Source organism: Heloderma suspectum, chromosome 1 (genome assembly GCF_057233095.1).
Source record: "Heloderma suspectum isolate Gila_16-S chromosome 1, 16-S_ref, whole genome shotgun sequence".
NCBI classification, from domain to species: domain Eukaryota; kingdom Metazoa; phylum Chordata; class Lepidosauria; order Squamata; family Helodermatidae; genus Heloderma; species Heloderma suspectum.
Window position 1 is genome coordinate 322,652,598 of NC_139458.1, and position 23,290 is coordinate 322,675,887.

At 40.3% G+C, this 23,290-nt stretch overlaps 1 protein-coding gene across 2 annotated transcripts in view; it reads right to left on the minus strand.

Annotated features, from left to right (window-relative positions):
- Positions 1-1,518: 1,518 nt before the first annotated feature.
- Positions 1,519-23,290, minus strand: part of REV3L (REV3 like, DNA directed polymerase zeta catalytic subunit) — a 105,577-nt gene continuing 83,805 nt past the window's right edge. For both annotated transcript variants that reach the window (XM_084827307.1, XM_084827306.1), the window contains 12 exons: positions 22,007-22,125; positions 20,265-20,406; positions 19,224-19,468; positions 18,045-18,153; positions 16,013-16,219; positions 14,649-14,758; positions 12,818-12,932; positions 8,606-8,743; positions 8,203-8,393; positions 4,836-5,082; positions 3,911-4,120; positions 1,519-2,648 (listed from right to left, as the gene is read on the minus strand). In XM_084827307.1, the coding sequence (XP_084683433.1) occupies positions 2,508-2,648; positions 3,911-4,120; positions 4,836-5,082; positions 8,203-8,393; positions 8,606-8,743; positions 12,818-12,932; positions 14,649-14,758; positions 16,013-16,219; positions 18,045-18,153; positions 19,224-19,468; positions 20,265-20,406; positions 22,007-22,125 (1,974 nt within the window). In that variant the 3' untranslated portion in view covers positions 1,519-2,507. The remainder of the gene's footprint in view (positions 2,649-3,910; positions 4,121-4,835; positions 5,083-8,202; positions 8,394-8,605; positions 8,744-12,817; positions 12,933-14,648; positions 14,759-16,012; positions 16,220-18,044; positions 18,154-19,223; positions 19,469-20,264; positions 20,407-22,006; positions 22,126-23,290) is intronic.

Sequence of the window (23,290 nt, forward strand, 5' to 3'; positions counted from 1 at the left end):
ACAAGCTGTTGCAGTTAGAAGTTGACTTAGGTTGTTCTAAGAAATGAAAGAAATGGAGTGAGGTGGGGCTGAGGGAGGGAGAGGGAGCCATGGAAGGTGTGCAGTACCCTGCAGGCTGGATTGGAGGTTGCCCTCCCCTGGTTTAGAGGAAATGCTCAGAAAGTAAATCTCTATAATGCATATATGTAAAGAATTGCCATAGATTGATATTCAGCTACTTTATCATAATGCACAAGCTGTGTTCTTGTGCACTTATTTGGGAGTAACTAATAGGATAGAGAACTTGCTTCTGAGTAAAAAGCACTATAGCTTCTAAACTTCCACTTTTATGGGTTTGGATTCAGACTTGCCCTTCAATGAACAGAAGGTCTTTAGATCCAGCAGAATGCCAGCTGGAGGAAGGGGAGGGGCAAGGTGATTTTTGCTGATTCTCCCCTAAATCCCCAGTCTGCAGCCTTTAACAAGTCTATATCCTCTGGGAGTGGACAGAAGCTAGTAAACTCTTTGAGCTGCTTGCTTATATCACTTGAATGTAGCCATTAGGCTTGATGTTGACTTTTCACCAGGCCAACTCTTTCCCTTGCCCCACTGGTTTAATAGGGAGGGGGAAAGCTACCCTGCCAAAAGGGCTCTAGTCACTCAGCCATGAAGCCCCCTGCATGACTTTGCCCTCCTAGTCACTGACTCTCAGCCTAATCTACCTAGCAGGGTTGTTGTGAAGATAAAATGGTGAGGATGAGGAGGATCATGTATGCTGCTTTGGGCTCCTTGGAAGAAAGTTGGGATATAAATGTAACAAAGAAATAATAGATGTATTTCACTCATCCCTTTATGATCTTGGATTATTAACAGCTTACTTCATTTCTCTATGGAATTTTGAATGTCAGTGTTAAGAGAGAAGAGCATGAGTTATTTTAGGAAGAACAAATAAATAGGTAAATCAAGAGCTCTCGATTTGATCTCCATTTCAATTCATTTTCCAAGGAATGAGAAGCCTGCAGGCAAAGAATTAGCTGGTTATTTTGAAACATTGCTACTTGAATCATTGAATGGGTAACCTCCCCCCCCCCCATTTTGTGGGTGCCCACATCATTCTTTTAATATTCCAAATGTGCCCACTGACCCAAAAAGGTTAGGAATCCCTGCTGTAGGCCTAGGAACAGTATGCCCTCTTAGTTTGCTGGCTCCCAGAACAGCCCTTCTATGCCTGCCATTTTCCTACTAAAATATTATGCAGTCCTACTTCTTCATGCCATAAGTGCAGTAGAATATAGATGGTCTTTGGCAAACAGACCAGTTTGAAGGCTGTAAACTTTTGATAAGGTCTTGTGTCAACAAATTCAAAAATAGGGCAGAACATGTGTTCCCATTTCTCGAACTGTGTATCTTCATTATCAATTTCTTGAAACATCTAGGAATGGTACATTGCCAGAACAATCACTGGTCATTCAGAAGGGATTAGAGTCAAATTATTTGAGACACCATTATTAAAAGACAAATGTTACTTCGACTACAATGAAGTTTAGAAATGCACATTTATTTGATTTTATTCAATTTTACTATGGTTTCCATTAATTTTTAAAACAAAATGATTTCCAATTAAAAAAAAACAATGCACTGTGACCACATAATTCTTTTTCATTTTATACAGTTATACAAATATTCTAAATACACATTTTCTCAAGATGATGGCAAATAAATTGTAACTGTACAATACATAATGAAATATTAAGCATATTTAGAAGCAATAGAAATGTCTATACAAAAGCAAAAATGGAATAAAATTTCTTATTTAAAGTATTGCAACAGTCCCACAGTTTTGTAACAAAAATGTCTTTGCACAGTTCCTCACAATGCCCCAATTAATAACTAAAGCAAGACAGTGATTTTTAGAAAACGTTTCAAAAATGCTACACATACTACTGTTTGCACAGTCTGGTCAAAACAACAAATCTACTTGGAATCAAGCAAAACTGAAGAGGAACTACCTCAACCAACTTTAAAATTGTCTGTATAAAATTCATTGCACGTTATTTTACTCAGTTGTTTGAAAAGTAAAAAAGTGTATTTACAAAATATTCTGCAGTCAAAATTATAAAGTGGATGAGATATCTATAAGTAACACATCCTGATACTGACAGTTCAATAAAACACAATGGCATTTCCCCAAAACATTTTCAGTACTTCTTTAGAAGTCCATTGGGAAGTAAACTTTTATTTGAAATGGATTTACAAGATGTTAACACACAGCTATTTCAACATCTGCATTATAAAACAGTATGTTAAAAAGGCAGAAGAATGAAGAAAATTGACATCTTAAAAAGTGAGCTATTAACAGATTAACAAATGTATTTTAGTTTACTTGGGACAAACATTCATTATTTTTCAGAATAAGTCAACAGTTAATGAAAATCCTGGACAAGATGAAATTGAAGGACCATGCATGATAGTTTTAGAGTGGTAAACATTGAAAAAATAGCACCTGGAATCCTGTGAATATAGGCAATCTAAAACTGATCAAGTAGTTGGCGAAGATATGGTGCCTTGGATAATTCCCTGCTCACTCTGGAGACCTTGAAAAGTACTGGACAGTTCAACGAAACACATGGTATCTGTCGATCCAAGCAACCTGTACAATTCTTGCATATCTAGAGGTATATAAAATGGATTTGTGTAAAATATGTTTAACTGGAAAAAATATGTAATTAGGCACATGACAGTCTTGACTAAAACTGTAACTCTATAAACATTTACTTGGGCATAAGACACACTGAACACAGTGGAATTTACTTCTGAGTTAATATGCACCGGATTTGGACTTCAAATCACACATTCCAATTTTCTCAGTCTACGCTAATACTAAAGACACAAGATGCTGAGATAACTCAATGGGTTGTATGCAGTGGTGGCTTTGCCTTAGTGGAAAGTACTTCCGCTCGCGCTGTCAGGAGCGCCCTGGCGGCCTCTTTTAGTAGACTCCAATAGCCAACTCAAGACACAGACGAAAGAGTTCTTTTCAAAGCTTTAATCCTTTTACAACTTAATGACTCTTTCAGATGCTAATCGCCAGCAACTAAAGCAAGGAACAGCAGAGTGGCCTAAGCTTCGAATAGGCAGTTGATCCCCATTTGAAAGAGAGTCACTTGAAGACCCAGAACTTATGGGCTAGGGAGAGATCCTCCCTCTTTCTCTTGGGTCCATGGGAGGTGGCCGCTGCTTGCGCACCAAACGGGCGCTACGCCTCCTTTCTGCGCCCTCCATTGCTCGTTGCTCTCTGCGTCAAGCATTTAGCAAGCCTCGTTCCCACACTTTCTCACTGCTAGGATCACTATCTAATTAAGGAATGCCGGCAGGAGGAATCTGTTGCTGCTGTGCCTGTGAGGGATGAGCTGGCTCCTCCTCAGAATCAGAACTGCTCTGGGGCTCTATGGGCTCAGTTTCCACCCTGACACACACAACTTGGAACCAGATTTTTCCCAGTCCCTTCCCTTAACAACTTGGATAAGGTTCATTTGATAACAGATTGGCTTATACTGTGGTATAAGCCAAATCAGTAAACATATGTATGTAGATTAGAGACAATCCATCATGAATGATTTTTATATAAAGGGGTTCCTGTGTAAGATACTGGGTAGTGCAACATAATTTAATATCAAAAAGTGATTGTTATGATCAATTAGCCCTTAGCACAGTTTGTTTTTGGAATTCCTTTTGTTATTTTGTTTGCAAGTGAATGTGTCTTGTTTTTATGTAATTAATTACATACAAATATTCATTAAAAGTTTATAGTTATTAAATTATGGGGGGGTTAATGTCAGAAGACCTCTACCACCTTCTAAGATTGTTTTCTGTATTTGTCCAGTTTACTGAAAGCTAAAGGGATTATTCACCCTACTGGTTTTCTCCCTACCTTGACCAGGTGTTCATGTTTACGCTCCAACTCTCGAATTTCTTGATTAAGGATTACTACTACATGCTGCGGTTGGCTTCTACATCTACTGCAGATCCCATGCTGAGTCAACTCATCACACACAGGGCAATGCAGAGTGGTGAAATACTGGGAAATTGTTCCTTTTCGACTTTCCTGCTCAGTGTGGAAATTAGTGGCAGCTTTCTGGATCTATAGGGGAAAACAAATTAATAGGATACTTACAAGAAATAGCTTTATCTTTGCCAATGTAATTTTTAATAAAATTTACACTTTCCCAAATCAATATTTGTTGAGTCTAGGCAACCAATGTACCCCAAGGTATATCAAGAACTGCAACTATCCTTGAGAGCTTCTTTGGATATGCGCTGCAACAGGCCTGTCCACACATAAAGTTGTTCACATCAGGAAGGAAGGCAGCCCTGCTCATAGTAACATTCTTCCTCCAGACAGTTAAGAACACTAGATTGCTTCACTATACTGACTGCCAGTCTCAACACTACAGACTAGGAGACAACCTTCAATAGCTACAGAATGATTTTTCCAAACAAGGGAAAGAACAGCACAGTTTCATGTCATCTGCAGGCATCAATGAAGGTCACGAATGTCAGTGTGCCTGTCCAGTGGCATTCTTAGCTGGTCCACTCAGCTTTAAAGAGCCAGAAGCCCCAAATCGCTGGTGGCTAGAAGAGGGAAAATGCATGTGTAGCAAATGCTGGCAAGAAGCGTGGACTTGCAAGATAGGTAAACATCTATTCCACAGAAATATGCAAGATTATCCAATGGCTGGTGAGGCAGATCTCTATACTCATCTAAGTACACTCTTGATTTGTGTATCCGAACAATTTTACAGAACATCCTCAGTTCTATGGCTGCAGCCTCATACTCCATTTACTATTTCACTTACCCTTGGTAATTCATGATACCAGCTGAAGACATCTATACCAATAAGTGATAAGATCCTAGCCAGTGGAGGAAGAATTTGCTTGGTGATATAGTAAGTGGCATTCAACCGCAGGTTAGGGTCCTGTAGAATCTCAACGGGCCGCCTAACCAACTGTATAAGAGGCAATCCTGGCATGCCATACACAATGACATAGGGCACTCTTTCACCAACTCGTGGCTCAGACCGCCGGTCATAAGCAAGCATCCTCCTGTTTGGAGAAATAGAATCCATTTCAAAATCCATTCTTGCATATAGAAGAGACAGTCAACTGAAAGTGTAAACTACTCAAAAGCCGGACAGATTTATAAGTTGTTTGATCTCCCATTAACAGTCCCCATATATTCCTGCAATCTTCTCCCACCAGTCCTACCTGCATGACACTAAACACACACAAAAGAAGAAATAAAACAAAGATGACATCTGATGTACCCAGAGCAAATTCAGAGGACTGAAAGTCTTGAACTTACCCCATCAATTTTCACAGAACTGTTTTAATGCTTTGAATCATCCCAGAAAGGGGGCTGTAACTTAGGGCTGGTTCCTATAATCCTTTTTGTACTCAGAGAGCCAAGTCTAGTGCAGTAGCTAGAGTGTTGCAATTAGATCAGGCAGACCTGGGTTAAAATTCCCACTGAGAGCCATGAATCTCACTAGGCAAACCTTGGGCCAAGCACTCTCAGCCTAATATATTTCCCACTCAGATTTCTAGTCTTCAGACAGCTCATCTTGTCTCTAAGATTTGTGTGAGGCTTTAATCCCAAACGGACGATGTTTCATTTCCTTACAGAAGCTACAGGGAAAGTTCTGTTAGTGACAGTTTTGTTCCCTGAGTAGCTGGAATGTTCATGAACATTCTTTGAAATCACAAAAGTGTAGCCAGTTGTTGACAGAGGTTTTATCACACTATCTTTCAGTACATTACAGCACAGATTCACTAGCTATATTTTTTCTATAACGTTATATAGCTTTGAGTGGCCTACTGCAGCAGTTCAGCTAGGTAGGTTTTTCTTCAAAGGTAACAGTGAACTGCTTTGAGAATGACATTTAGTTGGCTAATAATCACACAGTATCAGCCCCCGCTCTCTAAATCTTCTTACAGGCCTTGTCAAGAATAACCCCTTCCACATTACCAGACTTCCAGAACTCTCTTTGCTTCAGTGATAGCATCTCTCCACACACCCTCCTATTCAGGGTTGACTCTCGAGATGTATAAGGCATAGTTACAATAAAATAGAGATAGAGAGCTGGTTTACACATAACGTTAACCCGTGGTTTATTAACTCATGGCTTGTTGCCCTACCCAGAGTTTGTCTGATGGATGATTGAACAAATTGCAGTTTATTTTCTCAATCCCTCAGTTATTTGTTTCCCTCCTCCTTCACCCGCTCCCTCCCTGTATCCCCAATGCCTTTGTGGTGCTGTAGTACTGGCAAGTAGAACGGTTAGATTTTTTAAAAATTGCTCTTGCCTGCCACCTCTGTAGGCTAGCCAAACAATCCATTAACAATCCACGATTGTGAGTTCACACACAATGACCAGTGATGGTTTAAGCAACCCAGAGTTCACAACTCAACAACAAAACATGGATTCTCTTTCTGGGTTGTTTGTGGTTAACAAACCATGGTTTGTTCATGTGACTGGGTTCACACAAGACAAGAGCCCAGAATTCAACAACAACCCAAACTGTGAGTTAATGCTATGTGCAAACCCAGCCAATGAAAGTTTCAGGTTATAGCATGTATTCATATGTAAAAATGATTTAGATTAAGAAAAATAGTGTTTTACATAGAACTCATCACTTCAAAGTGTTATGGCTATGGAATTGCAGATCTCCCTTCAATAAGATATTGAAGTTATTATTTCAAGTTATTTTCTACATCAGAGGTTGGAAGAACTGCTGTTCAGCTATTATAATGTTTAAATAACTCATGACTAAGAAGCTTCTCAGTGACCTGGTTTGCATGTAATGACAACCCAGAGTACAGGTTGAGTATGGATTGTTGTTACACGCGAACCCTACACTATGGTTTAACTATGAACAACCATGAACAACCAGAGTTCACAACCCAACAAACCATGGATTAAGGAGCAGGGCTGTAGCTCATTGGTAAAGCACATACTTTGCATGCAGAAGGTCCCAGGTTTGATCCCTGGCATCTCGAGGTAGGGCTAAAAAAGAGTCCTGTCTGAAACCCTGGAGAGCTGCTGCCAGTCAGTGTTGACAGCACTAGGCTAGATGTACCAATGGCCTGATTCAGTATAAGGCAGCTACCTATGTTCTTCCTGGGTTGTTTGTTGTTTAACAACCCATAGCTAAACCATAGTGCAGTGTCCGCACGTAACAACAACCTATGATTCCATGGGAACTCATACTCAACCCATACTCTGGGTTATTGTTATGTGTGAACAAGGCCACTATGGGTAGTAGTGGACCCACCAAGATTATTCAGCTGTGAAGATTTTGGAATTTCAGAGCTTTTTGGGGGGATCTGAGCAGCATCAACTCTGAATCAACTATGGAGTTGTGGCATTAATGTTGAGGTATGAACTGCATCAACTTCAAACAGCAAGTCATATATATATTTAAATTATAATTAAGGATACTATTTCAAACATTTTAGGGGATTAACCCATGTTCTTAATGTCAAGTAATGATAGACTGTATTTTGTTTTTCATTACTGATGTATTTTCTATTATTCAAAAGATAGCTTTTAACATAAACATTTCATATTGTATTAGCTATGTGTTTGCATGAGAATGGACTTTTGGTATACTAGTGAGTTGTCTTCACTTTCTCCCTTCTTTGATTGTATTTGTGGTCTCTGGAAAGTTACCAGAACTGTTTCACTATATCTTTCGCTCTTATCCTCTGCCTCCATCTTCTACTAAATAAGGTAGCAACTCAGACTTCATTCCTTCCTGATTCATAGAGAGACTATGGACTGCATGAGAATATGGCAATGTATTGTTATACCATTAGCAATATTATTTTATTATGTAAATATCCTGCTTTCCAGCCAAGATTGGTTCCCAAAGCAATTTAAAGTTAAAATCCATGCAACAGTACAATATAATCAGGGATATGTTGGTGTGCATATTTGTGTAGGCCAGTTTCTTCTGGCCTACAGGTTCCAGACTTTGCCCTACAGAGGAAGGGTGCAGAAAGAGTTGTAGATGGATTCAGGTGCTGGCTGATGGTTAAAATTATCCTTTGACATTTTTGAAAGGAGACATAATTTCTATAATGGGCTTTAAACTAATCCTTGAACTTACACAACAAAAATGATTTAATATCAAATAAAATATTACATTACATGTCCTTATTACCTTGTGATTTCTAGAGCTGGTACACAGGCTCCAGGCCTGTATGCAGAACTTCCTCTGTACTCCTTTGCAAAGATAAAGTCTTGCATGCTGGCCTTCCCTTCTAATAATTTTATGCATTGATTTTGCACATACTGCTTGATATGACTTATATCACGTGTTTCAAACAGCAGCTTGATAGAACGCTCAAGTATCTGGAAAAGAAAGCATGTGTTCAAGTATCTCTTGTTGCTCAAACAAAAATAAAGATTTTTTTTTCAAAAGAAAGAAACACTATTTGAAATACTGACAGCACTATTAATCTTGTTCATTATCCTTCAACTTTCAAAGGGCTTTTTACTGCTTTGAAACTGTTATGGTATTTAATAATTTTTTTTAACACAACAAAATGCCTGTGCCCATTTACCTTAGAAACAGCAGGGCAAGAATCTCTTCTAACAGTTTCTATTCCTTTTGCATCAAATACTGGGTCCTTCTGGTCCAGAGTTTCATACATGTAACCAACATACCTCTTCTTGGTCTGCAGAATACATGGCAAATAGACCTAAAATGTAAAAAAGCATTTTAAAAATCTGGTATTAAGTAATGCAAGCAAATTGCAGAACATTTTTCTTTTCTACACATTTCATAAGTACACCTAGTTATAATACTAACAGACACATCTAAACCATGCCTATACATTTATCTTTCAGCAAGAAATGTCATTTAGTCCCTGAGCAAGAGGGCCACTCTGCACGTGTGGATGGGTTTCCAACTCCCAACTATTTTCAAAATCAACTCCCTGCACCACTTGGCAAACAGCCCCCAAAATTCAGAGGAGCTTCGAAACATCCTCTGATGCACTGTGAGGAACTCCTGATATCTATATATATGGGACTGGGGGAGAGAACCCACTGTGTTAATACAGCGTAGCATAATACAGGACATTCTCTGCTCCCTTGGAAAGCTTAAAACCTAAAGCCATGCAATTTATTTAGATTTGAAGCCTGCTTTTCAGATAAATATCGCCCTGGTTCGCACATGACAGCCCACTGCAGCTTAATATACTTGCAGGGGCTGCTGAGTTGTGCCACGCCCCCGTGGGTGCCATTTGAGAGAGAGAGAGAGAGAGAGAGAATGAATGTAATGCACTGGGATAGGAAGTGTGGATCAGTGGACTGAGGTCTAAGCTTTGATCTGGGAAGGCTGGGTTCAAATTGCAGCTCAGTGGGCAGCCAGTATATCAATTTTCCATTTGTGAAGTGGGACTAATAATGTTGATTGCCCTCTTGCGACTGCTGTGTGGGCTATTTTATTCCCTCTCTTCCACCATGGTACTCATGGTGTATACACAGTACAGCGACGTAATGTATGTTCCACTGTGAATTATGCGTACAGTGCCTTGCACAAGTATTAACCTCCCTTTTGACTTTTCCACATTTTGTTGTGTTATGACCTGGAATTAAAATGGATTTAATTGGCGTTTTTACCATTTGATTTACACAACACACGTAATACTTTTGCGAAATATTTTTATTGTGGCACAAAAGTTAATTAAACAAAAACAAACTGGCATTTGTTGTTTGTGTAAGTATTCACTCCCCTGAGTCGATACTTGGTAGAAGCACCTTTGGCTGCAATTACAGCTATGAGTTTTTTGGGGTAAGTCTCTACCAGCTTTGTGCATCTGGGCCCTGGAATTTTTGCCCATTCTTCTTGGCAAAATTGCTCAAGCTCTGTCAGGTTGGATGGGGACTGTTGGTGAACAGCAGTTTTCAAGCCTTGCTACAGATTCTCAATTGGATTGAGGTCTGGGCTTTGACTGGGCCATTCTAAGACATTGAGGTTCTTATTTTTAACCCACTCCAGTGTAACTTTGGCTGTGTGTTTAGGGTCATTGTCATGTTGGAAGGTGAACCTCTGACCCAGTCCCAAGTCCCTTGCAGACTGAAACAGGTTTTCTTCTAGAATTGCCCTGTATTTGGCTCCATCCATCTTGCCCTCAATCCTGACCAGTTTCTCAGTCCCTGCCAATGAAAAGCATCCCCACAACATGATGCTGCCACCATCACGCTTCACCGTGGGGATGGTGTTCTCAGGGCGATGAGCACTGTTGGCTTTATGCCACACATAGCGTTTTGCGGTAAGACCAGAAAGTTCAGTTTTGGTGTCATCAGACCACAGAACCTTTTCCCACACGTTTGCTGTGTCTTTCACATGTCTTTTGGCAAAATCCTAACAGGATTTGATACTTTTTTTTCAGCAATGGCTTTCTTCTCACTACTCTTCCATAAAGCCCAGCTTTGTGGAACATCCAGGTGATAGTTGTCCCATGGACAGTTTCTCCCATCTCAGCTGTGGATCTCTCCAGCTCTTTCAGAGTTACCACTGGCCTCTTGGTTGCTTCTCTGACTAATGACCTCCCTACCCAGTCACTGAGTTTTGGTGGACAGCCTTCTCTAGGCAGAGTTGCGGTTGTGCCATATTCTTTCCATTTTGTAATAACGGATTTAACGGGATGTTCACAGTTCAGGATTTTTTTTTTTATAACCCAACCCTGCTTGGTGCTTCTCCAGAATTTTATCCCGTACTTGTTTTGATAGCTTCTTGGTCTTCATGATGCTGTTTGTTTAGATTTGCTCTCCAACAAACTCTGGGGCCTTCCAGAAACAGGTGTATTTAATCTGAGATCATGTGACACTTGAATTGCACACAGGTGGACTCCAACTAATTATGTGACTTCTGAAGGCAGTTGATTGCACCACAGCTTATTTAGGGGTGTCACACCAAAGGGGGTGAATACTTATACAATCCAGACTTTTCAGTTTTTTATTTGCAAATCATTTTGTAAAATATGTGGATTTTCCCCCCATTTTGACATTATGGACCGTTTTGTGTCAGTCAGTGACAAGAAGTCCTCATTAAATCCATTTTAATTCCAGGTTGTAACACTGTGGAAAAGTCAAAGGAAGGGAATACTTATGCACTGCACTGTACCTGCCCTACATTATAATGTTAAAATATGTGTTATTTCATAAAAATCAGTAATCTGGAAGTAGGATGCACAGTAAATCCCAGGTCTGGACAGATTGAAGAGCACTGATATATATTTTGAAGTAGGTATAGTAGTGTCAGGGTGGACACTGAGCCCATAGAATCCCAGAGTAGTTCTGATTCTGAGGAAGAGCAGTCGCTCCTGGGAGAGGAGCGCGCTCTGCTTTCCCAGGGCCCACAGCTGGCGGAGATTCCTCCCACCAGCATTCCTAGACTTGAAAGCAGTCCAGGGAGTGACTGAGCAGAGATAGCAGACTTAGTAGATGCGCGGCGCAGACGCAGAGAGTGGCGCCAAATGGAGAGCGCAGAAAGGAGGCGTAGCGCCCAGTTGGCGCTCAAAGAACGGTTGCGCCCAGAGAATCCAAGGGAAAAGGGGAGGGATTCTCCCTAGTCCTTATATTCAGGGGTCTGCCAGTAATTGCCTTTCAAACGGGGACCAACTGTTCTAACTTAGGGCATAGGGATGCTGCTGCTCAGATCTAGTTGCTACCTGTAGAGCTGTTAAGTTGAAAAAGAAGAATAAAGCTTTGAAAAGAATCCCTTTGTCTGCGTCTGGACTTGGCTACTGAATTAGACTGACAGAGCCCTCCAAGGAGCCCTTGACAAGTAGGTATAAAATAGAGCCTGTAGTAGTGATCACTGAGGCCATTCCCAGCAGAGGCTGACATTGCTCTCTCCCTCTCTCACACATTCAATTTCCCCTCCAGTGGCTGTGCGGTGCACCACTGCAGCTAGCCAGGCATGTTGCTCTTTGCCTCTTGGGCTCCTCACCCACCACAGCTAATTGGCTGATTGCTCATGTGTTTTCCCCGCCTCCCTTGCTATCTTAAAACTGATGAATAGCAAGTTTCCTGACTCCCCACCTCCAAAGCCTCCTCTGGTAGCTTAGATCACAGCAGCTGTCCCACTAAAGCAAACATCAAGACAAAGCTAGGGAGCCTATGCTGAGAATGAGCAGCTATTGCAGAGGGGGAGAGAGTGAAGGAAAGCGAAAGGGAAAGAGAGAGGCAGAGAACTGCACTTGAGGTGACTGGCCACTGGCCCTCAGGTCTTGCACTGAAGAACCCTGGCCTATAGCATTATACAGGCAGCAGCAACTAGAAGAATGACATAACTGGTAGTAGAGTGAAACAGTATAATTAATGTTGCAAATAATTTTATAAATCAAAATATATATATTTACAAATTAAAATAGATCTCAGTGTTGCATCATCCATCTCTTAACTTATTAATGAAACAGTTGATCTTTATTTCACCCTTTTAGCTTCTCTTATCACATATGTATAACATTTCTGAAGCCATGCTCCCCCATGCACGTTCATTTTCAGATAGTTTTCTGCTGCAAAAGTGTACAGATCTCTCTACATTTTATAAGGAATTTTAATACTCCAAGTTGAAGATATATTCCTAAACCTCCTTATTCTGTCATCTTCTGGAAGGGTGCCTTACTAAATCTTGCAGTCAAGCAATACTAAGAATTGTTAGAATATTTAAGAAAAATACACAATTTTGAAATATTCCTGGAAAAATGTGAATTAATAACTAGTGTAATTATTTAAATACAAAAATGCACATTTTCACTTACCTTTTCAAACTTCAGTTTTACTGGTTTTGGGTTGGTAGAGGTTACAGCTTCAGCAATTTCTTGGCCAATCTTAAAAGATTGTTCCTTGGTAGCTCCTTTCAGTAGTACAAACATGCTGAAATAAAAGAATGAAAATTGGGAATCATCTATTTAAAACCTTTTCCTAGAACCATTTAACTATATGGACGTTTTTACCTTTTACCTTTGTGAACCACCCAGAGCGCTTCGGCTATTGGGTGGTATAGAAATGAAATGAATGAATGAATGAATAAATAAATAAATGTAAGCAGTATGGTAACATTTCTTCTTTGTTGGGACTGAAAACAGAAAATGTCCAGGTAAGCAACTGATATTTGGAGATGTAACCTTCAGTTAAATCTGAAGTTGGTAATGGGACTACATGTGGGCTAGCAAACTGAAACTTAATCCAGGTAAAACAGAAGTGCTCTTGATCAGTAGGGCTATTGGCCCAGCAATAGGTCTGTTTTGGACAGGTTGCACGCCCCACAAAAAATCACACTCACAGTCTTGGGGTGCTTCTGGCTGAAAAAGTTACAGCAGTGACCCAGAGTGCTTTTGCCCAGATTAGGCTTTTAAACCAACTGTTCACGTTTCTGGAGGAAAGTAACCTGGCCACAGTCAGACATGCAGTATTTTGAACAACAACTCTCATCAGGCCCAGCCAGCATGGCTAATGGTCAGTGTTTATGGGAGTTGTAGTCCAAAACATCAGGAGGGCACTAGGTTGCCTACCCTTGCCTTAGTTACATCAAGATTGAATTACTGCAATGCACTCTTATTTTGGGATGTCTCAGAAAAGTGTTCAGAAACTTCAGCTAGTACAAAATGTAGCAGCAAAATTGCTGACCAGAGCTTTTTTGTGGGGGGAGGAGCATGCATTAACTCATTAACACAAACTTCACTGGCTGCCAGTCCATTCCTGGGTGCAAAGTTCTGGAACTCCCTGCCCCCGGAGTTCAGTCTGGCCCACTGTTTTGGTCATCATATTAACTGATTACTCTTTAGGCAGATCTTTGGTCTGACAACTGATTTAATTTTGTTCTCCCCTGACTGTATTTTTATTTGGCTGCTGTTTCTTTTTAAATTGTTTTATCTTGTGGTTGATATTAACCACCATGAGCACTCTACATGGAGAAGAAAGTAGGATAAAAATCTTGTAAATAAGTAAAACCATGCTATGGATGTTTTACCTTTTCCACTTGCAGATAACTACAATTTTGCTCTTCCCTCATCCTTTAAGTACTATTCCCAGTTTTAGTAACTGCTTTCACTGGCATTTCTATCAATCAACCAATAAAGTTTGTTCCTTAGTTTTGTTTATTGCATTACTAGTTCCAAGTACCAGGGCATGGTCAGTGAGTGGCAGGTTTTGGAGTATGTAGTTTTGCAGAAACTCATGTGTACACAGCAGTAGAGTTTGGGTTTCCTAGCTTTTGTACAGTTTTCCCCCATTCTAAAAGGTTAAAATGCCTCTCCTAAGGATTAGTTACTGGCAGTAAGAGATTTAACCTAAAATATGTTTGGCCCTGCCCCTGCCCACCACTTCAATACAGCTCTCAAGTGCCTCTCTGAAATAGAATTCAGCCCTTTGGCTGAAAGAGGTTCAACACCCCTGCTTTAATGAAACCTTTGTGGTTAAGGAAACTGACCCCTTCCTGTCCCTTCTTTCTACTGTGTGTGCTAAATTCTCATACTGGTTCAAATCCCATATGAACCAGGAGCATTTTGATTTGTGGTAAGGAAAGGAAAATAATCCAATTACATATTACTGATTTATAAGCCTCCCAAATGAAAGAACAGTTTCAATTACCTGTCTGTGTCCCCATAAACAACCCGTGCTCCCCATTTTTTTGTATCATTCACCAGCTTTATTGCTCGTTCCAAGGTCTCTCTGGCTTTGTGCACAATGCTGTCACCAATCTGTAGATACAAAGATATTGAAGATTGTCCTTTATCAGAGCCTTGATTTACATAACATTTCTTAATTGACCATGCATAGACATTTAATTTTATGATACTCTGGCCACAATTCACAAAAGTGTGGGACTCACTCTAAATATCTTGTGGAAATGTTTTGATTTAAAACAATAATACAGCAACCCTCCTTTCCCCATATGACTAGCTGTTTTTCAAATTCAGGAGAATTTCAAAAGCAGTTTGTGCTGAAAGTACAGAGACATGATTTTCAAAAAATAAAAATCACAAATGTCTGTTGACTGTATCCAACCCACTGGGCACACCAACATAGTTCTCTGGATTAGTTGCATTCAACAATGTAAAACAAGTAGAATTTAATATTTTTTAAAAAAATTATTATTTAAGTATACTGCTTATAAACAACGTACGTAACTATTTGAACATGTAAGCGCTCGGAACCAGAAGTTGCATGGGGGAAAGGTTCCCTTGTCCAATTTCCTACTGCAGGCCTCCTGCACAACATCCCATGCTAGGCTGGTTTGCACTATATGACAGCCCGCTGTGAGTTAATTTACCCATGGTGAGGCTGTGGGTGTGCGGCCACCATTTTGCATATCCAACCCACGCTTGGGGGTTGTTATGCAAACCTGGTGAGCATGGGTTATGCGAAGGTTAAACAACCTTCACTTAACCATAGGCGAGATCATGAAGTGTGCCGTATCGTGTGAACCAGGCTATTGTGCAGTCCTCCCGACTTTCCAAAGTGGCTTTTCAGGGCTACAGGGTGCAGGAGAGGAATGGCAGTAAAACCCTGTTACACGAGTTTGGATCCAACCTAAGGTATTTTATCAATCTTTAACTTGCATGTCCTCCTCAGAATCTTCTGAATCAAGTCATTATTCCTACATTACAATTAGGGAACTGAAACTGAAAATTAGCTTTTGCCTTATAGTAAATATTGGATCTGTTCGCACGTAATGGTAGCAAACTGTGCGTTAATTAACCCATTACTTTCTGGGTTCTGTGCTATGAATGAGCCGCTTCTGCTTTGCATACAATTGGCCTTATTGTAGGTTGTTGCATGATATAAGAACCTTGACACTTTGGGGGTTTTGTGGGTTAAAAACCTCAAAGTAATCTAACAACTAATTAACCTGTGATTTGCCACTGTTATGTGCAAACCAGGTCATTGTTATAGTAAAGACAGGTTTGTTTCTTTTTCCTGAAAAATCTTAGCATTTTATTTTCATCACTTACCTCTATACATGGCATCCTTCCAGAAAAATTAGCAGCAGTATAACCAAATGTGACATTTGATATAAGTTTAAGGCCAAGCTGACGTGCGTCAAGCATTCGAGTGATAGCTTTGTCATGTTTATAAGCTTTCATAGACTGCTTCACCATTATTCTAGTCTTTAGAATTTCTTCCAGCATTCTTGGCAATACACCCTTTCTCACTGAAGACTGCCATATAAAAAAGAAACAACAAAACATTAAAGTACATTTTTAAAAAATCAAAAGCTTTGGTAACTTAAGGATTTATGCACAATATTAAAAATATACAATCAGCATCAATATTAATTTTGTTCATTGCAACTAAGTATCATCTCTGTCCATGACGGCTGAATTAATATTTTTGAATAACCGCCTTATGAATATATTATGAATTCATATATTTATGGCATTATATTGATAATAATTAGGGAGGGTTACCAAAATTTGTGCAGGCAAACTCACGATTATTTATTTATTTACTTTATATCTTGCCTTCCTGTCAAAAATGGCATTCAAGGCCCCTGACTCAATCAGAAACCAGATAGGCCAGTCAAAAGCCAACGAGTGATAATCAGATTGTTTTGAAACTTTTCCTTTCTCACAATGTGAGCATCTTAAATATAAATGTAAAATGTATTTGTATATATGCCCAAGCTGGGAAACACTTTGCTCCTTTTGCAGTCTCCTCAAATGAATCATCAAAAGGGGAGCCCTTGTCTCAATTTTTGAACAAGGGTATGATCAGAAGGCCCATTTCAGCTCAGCCCCATTTTGAGTTTATTATGGCAAATCACACAAATATTAAAATAATTGTACTATGGCAGCCTTCACCAACCTTCCAGATCCAGTTGTTTTGGATTTGAGATGTTTTGGATTTCAACTCCCATCAGCCCCAGCCAGCATGGCCAATGGTCAAGAATGTTGGGAACTGTAGTCCAAATCATCTGGAGGGCAACAGGCTGGGGAAGGTTATACTATACGAATGGGTGATTACCAAAGTGCTCACACTGAAAATCAATTGCTTCCCTTGGGCGTTCAATATCGAAAGCTCGGAAACTCCAAGTTCAAATGTAATGTTCAAATGTAATGCTTGATGGATGCAATGGCTGGTCAGCCCTACCCATCTCCCTGGGGAAAAAAGCCTCACTTTGCGGGAGGAAACAGCAGGCAGTACAAACCTCTTACAAAGATAGGAGAGGCTCATCAGGCCCCATACTGACAGGAAGTGGTGGTCAAAATGTCTTTTTCTCCATGGAATCATGGAGTTTTTCATCTATCTCTATGGCTCCTGGCAGGAAAAGATGCTCAGAGCATCATATCCCATTGCAGAAGAGGCCCAATGGGCCTCTCCCATCTTCACCTGAGTTCTTCTCCACCAACTACTTCATCCCCTTTCCCCAAGGAAAGGACTTTTTAGCTTAGGGGAGTGGAAAGGAGAGTGGGCAGCTGAGGGCAAAGTGGAATGCAAGCAGAATCGAGGCAGGAGACCTCACCTTATTCCTATTCTACTAGTTACCACTTGGGATTTTTGTCCAGACACCAAGTGCTGATTTCAACCTTTCAAAGCAATCTATATGGCCCAGGCCTGGGATATCTCAAAGAGCACCTGCTCCCTTGCCTTTTCCTCTGTGGGTTGACACTGGGGATGAGGGCCTTCTTTGGGTGCCATATTCCTGAGGCAAGATTGGTTGCCTTTAGAAACAGTGCTCTTTCACGGTGGTGGCCTCAGTCTATTGAACACCCCTTGAAGGAGTTACATCTAGATCTGTTTTAGGAGGGCGTGAAAACATTTTAAAATTTTAATTTATTGCCTGTTGAGAGCTGGATTGATTTTTTTTAGAGCTACTGTATATACTGCTCTCTGTTTATTAATATGCTTAGTATTTGTAAGTTGTATGCTTGAATGCTTTTATCTCTGTGGCTGAAATGTGAGAAAGAAATAAAAAATATAGAATGTAAGCAAGAAAATCCAATTGCTTGAGATAGCACATTACCACTGTAAATCAAACATTACCTTAACAAAAGCAATTCCACTGGGTGATACTGTGATATCATGCCGAAGCTGATATAGTAAATCAGGAGATACTCTCAGAGATGTGCAGCCAAATTTAAATTCATCATATCTAGAAAATAAGAGAAAGAGAACGTAGCCTTGAGGAACAACATAGACCAACTACTGTTGCTAGTCTGCATTAACAGATGAGATCTTTCCATGCTACACGTTATTCAGTGAGACTATGGCAGTATAATACATTTTAAATTGCTCTGCATCCGCTCTATACCTCTCAGTCTCTCTCAAGCTCCAGCATGCCCCACTCTGCAAACTACCTCCCTCTCATCTTCGCCTATCTTCACAGCTCCTGCCATCTCTTTTGTTCTTTAATTAAGGATTTTACCCCCTTTCCATTTATAAAAAAACTTGTAACTGTGCTTGCAGTAAAATATAGAAACTAAAACAAGAATAAAATAGCAACACAAAATAAAGCCAGCAGATCATAGGAGCCATGCTCTTAATTAAAAGCTTGAAAAAATAGGAGGGTCTTAACATGACACCGTAAAATTACAGCCGCAATGGCACCAGCAAATTTTATAAACTGATATACCGACATTAATATGATGGGCTTCATACTACACAGTAAACAGAATGCTACATTTCTGTAGTACCCTTTGTATAATTTTGTTGTGAGAGCAGATGCAAGAGGTTTTCTGAATATTTTAGAAGTTATCAATTAATACCTTACACTTTAAGGTTCAATAATGGTGCAATCCTATGCATGTTTAGACAGCAAAAAGTCCTACAACTCCTAGCATGCCCCAGCTAGCTATGATGGGAGTTGGATGACTGTTTTATGTCTAAACATGCATAGGATTGCATTGTACGAAAACATTTGCTCCATCCTTTAATGGAAGTGTGGGCAACTTGTGGCCCACCAGATATTTTGGTCTACAACTCCCATCATCCCTCACTATGGTGACTAGGGCTGAATGAGAGTTATAGGTCAAAACATCTAGAGGGCCACAAGATGCATTAGCATCTTGAAGAATTTTTCAAGAACTCATCTTTTTCCTCAGAACTTACGATATTTTTATGTGTGCATGTGCACACAAACACACTAACTTTATTCCATTTGACTTTTGATATACTTATTTAGTAACAGAAAAATGCATGGAGATTTAAATGATTAATACTTACTTCCCCAAGTTCTCAACATGTCCCAAACATGTGGAAAAACAGTAGTTGTATGCTATCACGATAGATGGATATAAAGACTGAAAATCTAGTACAAGGACAGCATTACTGTAGAAGCGGGACTCTGGCTCCATTATTAAAGGGATGCATTGAGGGGCTCTCATTTGAGCTCGCTGCTGAATGCTGGGTGTCACAGCAATGTAATTCATTGGCTTAGCAATACGTAACATCATCGACTCCACACGGTACTGCAAAGGAAAAACATTACTGATCAAATTTAAACACTGTGGTGGAATGACTATAGATTTGATATTCTTAACCTAATGAGCAACAAGGCTAGTTACAACTGTATTTTTAATGTCTTTCCCAATTGCCACCTTGTTTGCACTGATGCTCAGATTCAGAATTTGGGAGAAATACCCTGTGGTCTGGAGTCACTTTGGATAGCACTGATTGCTCTATGCACTCTTGCTTCATGGAGGACTTCTCCCAGGTCTCAACTGTTCAGAGCTCTCCATTCACAGAGTTACCTATGGCTTTAATGCAGAGTACCACAACTGTTGACACTATGAATGCTTCATTGTCAATGAGATGTGGCATCAGTGAACTGGAGCTATAACCAGTGGCTATAGGCCTCTAGCAGCATGGCTGGAGACAAGGCTTCAAAAGACAGGAATGAATAGAAACAGTCTTCCTGTTACAAATGGCTTCCTCTACAGAACAGTAGCCCTCAGCAAGAGAGTGGAGTGGGCCAGAGTTAGCAGCATCTGCCAGAGAAAAGATATCAGATGAAAAGAGAAAAAATAGATATCCTAGAACTGATTCAGGAGAAAGTTTTTCTGGTTTGACCTGCCTATTAAATGTTGCCCTTCCTCAAAGCGGCAGGATAGACCTCCTCCATGGGGACTCTCTCTTGAAATCTATGTCCTGCCTATATAGTTTAACTTTAAGACCATCTTGAATTTTGATTTACCACATTTCCCACACATTAAAAAAGGTCCTCCTAAACATGTTAATTTTTCAAAATTATTAAGGAAAGCTTACTTGTGATCCCCTTGTTAATACATGCAGGAACTGAATTCCAAATAGCCTTGCCATTTCACTTGTTCTGCCAATCAAGTCCACTTGTTCTAACAGTTGGACATTCCCTCGGACACGGGTAGTGTAATAATCAACCATTTTCCACCTTTGAAATCAAATCACAACATGTAAGAACCTTGAGAGTCTGAAAACAAAAGAATATTCTGAAAAAAAAGTTTCAAAACAGTAATCAACAGTTTGTGAATATTCTGAGTAAGCTGAAGAACTGAGAGAGCCAAGATTGCTGCTAACTGAAAATGTATGATGGCTCTGTTGCCACATGGAGATGAGCATCTATCAGATCTATTCATACCAGATAACCTGGTTCTACTGTGGCCATGAGGTCTTTCATGCAAAAGGGGCTCAGCCCTAGACATGTGTTTTAGCCATGAATAAGCCCAACATCTGTGCAGTGATGTAGGGTGGATTTTTTTCCTTTATTTTTAAGGGCTTTATTTTTCTGTGGAAAATTTTATGTTTCAAAAGTTCATTAATAAAAATTGAATGTGTGACAACTGCAAATACAATATTAGGAAATTCCCGCATGAAACCCAGAGGCATTCTTGGAAATAAAGGTGCTGAAAGTGGCATGCTGCTTTGCAGCACACCAGCTTTCTGTTATAAAACAAAATACTTAAGTAAAATCTAAAGGTGTTTTTTTTTTAATCAGGAGGGGCAGCGAGCCTGTCAAGTGCCAAGGGAGGTGTCAGTAGGCACAGTGCTACATGCAAACTCTCCCACTGAGATTGATTTATAAGCCTTAGTTATTTCAAGTCATTCCTGTTGCTGGGTTTTGCCTCTTTTGTACTATATGGAAGTATACAACTATCTATGAATGAACTGATCTACCCTAGCCATTGAGGAGGAATAGCAAAGTGTTGATTTATATTTAATACGTGAATACACCAGAAAGAAAACTGCAGCATGAAATTTTGTTACACTCGAGACGGGCAATGGTAAGGTCTAGTTTACACCTTCCCCTTACAGCAGACTTGCTACTCCTGTGGTCAGCTCTCATGTTATTTAATTTCATTTATTATATTTGTATATGCCCCATAGCTGAAGCTCTCTGGGTGGTTCACACACAAAAAAAGCATTAAAATACATTATATAAAGTATAAAACCATTTATGTAATGACATGGAACCAACAGCACACACAACATATATCTAAAACAATTTAAAACAATCAGCCCAAGACAATCAAAGAGACTCCTTATATGCTGCCAAATGTCTGAGAGAAGAGGGCAGTTTTAACCTGGCGCCGAAAAAAATGGCAACGCTGGTGCCAGGTGGGCCTCGTCAGGGAGATTATTTCATAAATGGCCGGGGGGGGGGGGACTTATGGAAGTAATGTCTTACATTCAGAATCATATAGATCATTTTGATAATATGAGTGCTACTTTCATTGGGTATGTGGAAGTACCCACTTGATCCACTACAAACTGTACTTGATGAGACAGGGGAGCTGATCATGCAGGGGTGGTATGTAAATTTGGCCTAAGTGATTGACAGCTGAGTGATATGGGTAAGAAATTGAATCATGCACTTGAAATTGACAGTGTATTTATTAATCTTCTGCCAGAAGGCAACTTACTTTCATTTTTTCTTTGCTAATTAAGTTTTCATCCCATTTCTGATATGTTCAACAGGCTACATTTTGTATCTGGAAGCATACTTTAAGATACTCATAAAAACAGGAAATTACCTATAGATATCTGCCTTGTTGTCAAACCAATCAGACAGAACACGAGAAGTAAACAGTGGAAAGCGCTGATGGAGTATATGAAAGCCCACATTTTCAAAGGTATAGTTAGTTAGAGCCACCTAAAACAAGAGAAGACTTGTATGATCATATGTTTATATAATCTGTGCCCACAGCAGGGAGCATGAGAATGCAATAATTACACCAAGACAGGGAATGGGATAAAAATGGTCACAACTTTTATTGGTTACGGCTTACACTGAGTCTGGTGTGGCAGAGAGCAAGGATTCAGGTCTCTGACAGCTGACTAAGACAACAACCCAGCCCCCGTGCTGGGAAACTGTTAAGGAGTGGAAGGCAAGCTTGGGCCCACCATGGTGCAGACTGGTACTGCAGGCTATCACTGCCAATATGGGCATATAGCAGGCATCCCAACTCCCAAGCTGGGCTGGGGCCTGAAGCGACACCCCCAAGATCCCTTAAAGGGGGTCCCCAGTAGAGTGGGAGCCCACCCCAATGCCTCCAACACCAGCAACAAAGCTGTGAGGAAACTATAGGGCAATGTAATTGAAAACCAAGAACATTGATACAGAGAAGACCCCCACACACACACACACTGCTAAACTAATCACAATTCCTTCCCAGCCTTGTCAACCAACTTTGACCATTACAAGGTGATGAGTGCTGCAAGACATCAAAGGGCAGGAGGGAAATTGGCAATGACACTGCTGAAGCCCAGGCCAGTCCCGTATTTATAACTGCCTCTATCAGTTATGCCTCTGGTCCACATTGAGGCCCTGCCTCGACTCCCAGGAAGACAACTTGTGTAGCCAATTGGCTCCAGGGGTGTGGCCTGGGCTACACTGTGGCAGGACAGCAGGGAAGACCCTCTCACCCTCCAACCACCGCCCATGGCAGACACAAAAGGGGACACCTTGATAAATGTGGGGCATTGTTGTTTCACTGAGAATGAGAAAGATCCTAATCTCATCTGAATGAGTACAGGGCATTGCTTTGTCATTACAAAATCCAGAGCAATAGTCATGCTAGCTTGTGGCAAAATCAACAATCCCATGGAACTTGAAGGACTAGCAAATTCACTGACCCGGTTCATATGAGCAAAATGCCCACCAAATCTTATTTAAACCATAGTGGGCTATGGCGTGTGACAGCAGCCATTTTGAATATTCACCTGGCTGCAGCTTGTCATGCCGTCTGAACCCAGGCAACAGGGATTGTGTAAGGAAGACTCTTACAAGTCCCCTGGACTGCAAGGAGGTCAAATCA